The sequence below is a fragment of the Branchiostoma floridae genome, chromosome 2 (genome assembly GCF_000003815.2).
Source record: "Branchiostoma floridae strain S238N-H82 chromosome 2, Bfl_VNyyK, whole genome shotgun sequence".
In the NCBI taxonomy this organism is placed as follows: Eukaryota; Metazoa; Chordata; class Leptocardii; order Amphioxiformes; family Branchiostomatidae; genus Branchiostoma; species Branchiostoma floridae.
The window spans coordinates 12,999,036-13,004,345 of NC_049980.1; the positions used below are offsets into that span (position 1 = coordinate 12,999,036).

The window sequence follows — 5,310 nt, forward strand, 5'->3', positions numbered from 1 at the left end:
GTGAATGTTCAGTCAGCAGCGTGATCACCAGTGCTGAAGCAGACTCTTACAGTGTTGAGAGGCTGTCAGCACTGGAGAAACAGTGTTGACGAACATTCAGCACTGGAAATCCAGTGCTGAAAAAGGAGGGTGAGGTTTTCGTAGTTTTGCGGTGCTACAGAAGGACATCTGAATTTGATATTCTAGACATGATTACTCTGATATTGGCAATGACTTTCAAAGGTAGATAGCACTTTGGCTCGTGAAGAAGTAGCATAGGGCTGTCCCCTACCATATTTTTTGGAACTGCAGGGGCTAATTTGTAAGCCTGTGTACCATCAGATTTCTACCAGGGCTCCTTACGCTAACAGCGAGTGTAAGGAGCCCAGGTAGAAATTGGATGGTACACAGGCTATAATTTTGTTGAGACTTTGAAAATTGAAGTGAATGCCTGAGACTCCTCTGTTGCCACAGGTTGTGCTGAAGATCATTAAACACTGTGAGGAGGAGGGAGCGGTAGGAGACCTGGTACAGGGGGTGCTGCTGGGACTGGTGGTGGATGACAAGCTAGAGATCACCAACTGTTTCCCCTTCCCTCGACGCTCGGATGAGGACTTTGATGAAGGTACAGTATGTACATATATATGTGTTCTGTGTATACGTATAAGCTAGCTCAGGGTTTGAAGTTTGTGATTCATCGTGGGTAATATGTCCTGTGGCATATATCATATCGTAGTTCATTGGTTAGTGACCCTACCACTGCCCCAAGAGGTTGGCAGTTTCTTTGGCTTTGCTTCCTGCAATGGTGAAATTTTCACAATGTATATTGACATTTTCACTGAAAATGTAGGATTGCGGGTGTATCGTGTATGGGTTTAGCTATAGTTGGTGAATCATCGCATGAAGAATTACATGTAGATTTTTCAGTGCCACTCATGTATTGTAAATATCATATAAGGTAATTTACTTTTTTTATATAACTACACACTGACTGTCATGCGCAAAGAGTACAATTGAATGAAAATGAAGCGAACTTCTAATACATCTGAGGCACAAAATTAATGTAAGTTATATTACGTATAACGTGATGTAATCCACAGTTCAGTACCAGATGGAGATGATGAGGAGCCTGAGGCATGTGAACATCGACCATCTACACGTCGGCTGGTACCAGTCCACAGTACATGGAGCCTTCCTGAACAGGGCTCTACTGGACTCTCAGTTCAACTACCAACATGCTATAGAGGAGTCCGTGGTTCTGGTCTATGGTAGGCAGTATTGAAATCTTCAAAGTTATACTGTGTACTCAGTACTAGTTTCATTGACAGTAAACTTAAATGCTGACTGAGTGTGTGTTGTCCATAATCACTGTAAAGATAGCTATTCCTTCTTTCACATTGATCATGATGTAATAGTTTAAACGTTATAAGGTACCAATTATTGCAACTGTTGTCTTCAAGTTGGACCTCCCTGCTCCCTAACCTTGTAACCCATTACAAATTTGGTGGCCAAAAGCTTTTTTTATCAGAGACAAGGCTATGATTATAGGTTTTGAGTTAAATCAAAGAATTTCAAAATTGTATGACAAGTACATTTGGAATTCATATTTCTGCATATCCTGTTGATTGTTTTTGAACATTTTGCTAAAATATACTTAGGATGTATGTATAGAAGCTCTATGCCCATGAGATAGGTATTGCTTTCTTGTACACCATGTAGTGATTTTCTGTTGCAGACCCACAGAGGACTGCAGGAGGCTCCCTATGTTTACGAGCATTTCGTCTGTCACCCATGGCCATGGAGGCATACAAGGAAGGGGAGTTCACATCAGAGAGGTAAAGGATATATTCTTGTTTTTCCTTGCTAGTATAGCAATCTATTTGGGTGAAATATCAACAGTTCTTATAGATATGACATATATGACTTATGATAGTGCCAATCTACTCTTGCCACCCATACCACCATGGCCACCCAGAAGTCGCTTTTATATCCTTGCATACACATCCAGAACCATTTTATAGGTTGTTTTGTTTGTACAACAAGGATGTGTACATTGGAGATGCACAGTTCTATATTCTGGTGTTGACGAACACTAATAGCATGAAAGTGGTTTTTGCTGGGAGTGGCTAAGTGCACTTGAGTAATTGTTGTAAGATAGGATTGTGTGTGTAGTTTTTAATGGCAACAAAATGTGCTCGACATAGAATGATATCAATAAATTTTCATTAAGAATGCTTCAACCAAAGACAGGTACTTTCACATTAGCCACAATAGAAACAAACTCCCAAATGAGACCTTAGCTCACTGTTATCCAGCTTCAAGCTCTAGTTCCTTTTTGATGTGTAATTATTTTCTGAATATCTCTGCTTGGTTTGTAAATGTAATACAGTGTCATAACTCTGTAATACCTACCTTACATACAGCTTCAAAAAGCATGGCCTGGGCTATGAGAACTTGTTTGAGGAGATCTCAGTGGTCATCAAGAACTCTAACCTGATCAACGTGCTGTGCTGTGAGCTGATAGAGAAGGCACCCAGGACACAGGAGAGTGACTTCCTCAGTCTAGCTGCCAGGTCAGTCATTCTGTACCAGGGTTGTAGCCAGCACCTGTCCTTCAGTCCTTTGAAGGAATTTTGCAGCTGGGGACTGAAGAAAGTTTTACCCATTCCGTCCCCTGGGACAGACAAAAATTGATATGTAAAGATATAAAAAAAAAACTGAAACCCATGTGTTCTTCACCAAAACAGATGCCATTGAACAGCTTAGTCTACAAGCAAATCAAATGCAGGAAATAGTGTTTCAGAGGGTCTTGATTTAAAAATTTTATGGGACCCAGACCCTAGAAATGACGCACAACGTTACGCCATGCCTTCGGTGCTCGATAGGATTCCCACTCAAAATCAAGGGGACTGAAAATGATTTCAGGCTGGATACAACCCTGTTCTGTACACACCTGTGCACTTGTACTGCAGGATAATGAAATACATATGAAAAACTATAGTATATCCCTAGGTTCCAGCCTGACTGAGAACTGTACCTACTAATGGCTATTTCTCTTTAAGTCTTACTCAACCGAGAAAAACAATTTCTTTGTAAAACGCATAAGTTTAGAAATTTTGTGCCCTTAAGAAAAAGATAGAGCAAAAATTCCAATCAGGTATTCAAATATTGACATTGTTACATGCTGCACACATACAATTATTCTGTTGGATCCTATGTGATATAAGTACAAATGTGGAAAGCCAAAATAGCACGATGAAGTGCACAGCCAAGCTATGACATATATGCAAAGCTATGACATATATTCAAAGCTATGACATATATTCATTATTTGGCACCTGACATCTGCACCTTTATTTTAGCCTGAATCAAGGTGCAGTACTGAGCCAAAAGTTTCATTAAAGCCATGACTTGAGTATAAACTATGATGTTTTCTTTTGTACAGTGGTTCTCTGAGCAGACAACTGCACTGCCTGATGGACTGTGTAGATGATCTGAACCAGGAGACAACCAAGTTCAACAACTATCAGCGCAACCTGGCCAAACAGGCTCAAGCCAAGAACCAGTATTTGCAGAAAAGGGTTAGTATGCTCTCTTTGCTACTACAAGGATTTTACCGGATTTTTGCACATTTGGTGTACATGTTGTCTTCAGTATGATACACCCAAAATCTTTGCATGTCTGAGCCATTTTAGAATTCTGTGAAGATGGGTATTCTTTGCAACCACTACTAAAAGTGCAATCTTTTCCCATTCCTTTATGAATTCTAATACAATGCCCAGTGTAGTAGTATAGAATTGAATGCCCACAATGAAATTCATTTTTACCAACGTTATCTGGAACAAGATGATATAACATGTCAAGAGTAGGTTTGTCTTGTCATAGCAAGAACAGTGGTATTACTGTACATGCTTAAGTTGTAATTTCTAGCTATAAAGTTGATAGATTCTACTGACATGGTAACTAACTATTACTGTCTTCTACACCCATCACAGCAACTTGAGAATGCTGCGCGACAGGCGAAGGGAGAGCCTCCATTACCCGAGGAAGACGTCACTAAGATCTTCAAACCCATCGCCCCTCCACCCCGACTGGACGCACTCCTGCTGTCAGGACAGTTGGCAAGTTACTGCAAGCAGGTATGCTCATGAATCTTAGTTTTATAAAGATTTTATTATCTATTTCCATACACAATGTCTTCCTTCTCGAGTTGAAATGATCTTAAGCATTTATAAGGTGACCTGAATAGAAATGGGACATCAGACATTCATTTGATTGATTCTTGGTTTCTCTAAACTGTGGCAAGTTTATGAAGTTTTGACATGTGAATCAAGGAAACACATACAGTGTATTTGATCTTTATTATTTCCATGTCTTTTGGCAAATGTGTATTACATGAGATCAGTGTTGTTTCCCTACTTTTCTCAACCTTAAACTTTGTGTATGGCAACAAGTCAGCTTCATTAAGCACAAGAAATTCTAATCATATCAGGAATGAAAGCGCTATGCTTCCTTGATAAGTCCAACTTTGTCTAGACAGTATTTTATCACGATCAGTAACCGTTACCTCTGGTATTTAAGGGTCTCCATTATAATGCATATACCTTTTAGCTGCTTTCTCATGTTTGTGATTTTTGTATTCTTTTTTTGTTTAGATCACTGACTATGCGGCTCATAGTTTTGGCAAAGTCTTCATGGCCAAGGCTCTACAGGAGGATACCCAGGGCAGTGCAGCACAGCCTCCGTCACTGTGATATAATACCAGGCAGCAGTATATCCTCTCTTACAACACATCCTACACCTACACAGAATTCAAAATCTTTCCAACACAAGAAAAGTCTGTTCAGAAGGGATATATTTCAAAGCTTCTCTTTAGGATTCTTTTTCGCTAGTCTGAGCAACTGTTGAGCAACCAAAACTAGACTTGTGTGATCCTTGACGTTATAATTAGAATATAAAGCAGGATGCAAGAATCTGATTTAAAAGACAACAAAACACAAAACATTTAAGTTCTCCCTGTGTGAAGTTCATTGGTTGCCTGACAGTTGCAGCCTCTACTGGAAAGGGTGTGTAGTAATCTGTTCTACCATCATAACAGGAAATAAAGTACTAACCTTTGTCACAGTCTACATTTTCATGATATCTCCAAGAGTACAAGAATACACACATCTGAGACTTCACCTTGAAACCAGAACAAGGTGTTATGGATCAGTACTTTTAAGCCTACACCTTTGATTGAACTGGGCTATATTAATAACAGGAATCATAGAATAATGTACTGGTTGAATCTGAAGTACAACCCAAGTAATAAAATTGTGAACATACCAGTTG

General features: G+C 39.5%; 1 protein-coding gene across 1 annotated transcript in view; it reads left to right on the forward strand.

Moving 5' to 3' along the window:
* The window catches only part of LOC118410077 (eukaryotic translation initiation factor 3 subunit H-B-like), a 6,941-nt gene extending 1,631 nt beyond the window's left edge, over positions 1-5,310 (forward strand). Inside the window, exons 2-8 of the mRNA XM_035811558.1 lie at positions 454-604; positions 1,080-1,247; positions 1,715-1,814; positions 2,403-2,552; positions 3,425-3,560; positions 3,975-4,118; positions 4,635-5,310. Of these exons, the coding sequence (XP_035667451.1) occupies positions 454-604; positions 1,080-1,247; positions 1,715-1,814; positions 2,403-2,552; positions 3,425-3,560; positions 3,975-4,118; positions 4,635-4,733 (948 nt within the window). The 3' untranslated portion in view covers positions 4,734-5,310. The remainder of the gene's footprint in view (positions 1-453; positions 605-1,079; positions 1,248-1,714; positions 1,815-2,402; positions 2,553-3,424; positions 3,561-3,974; positions 4,119-4,634) is intronic.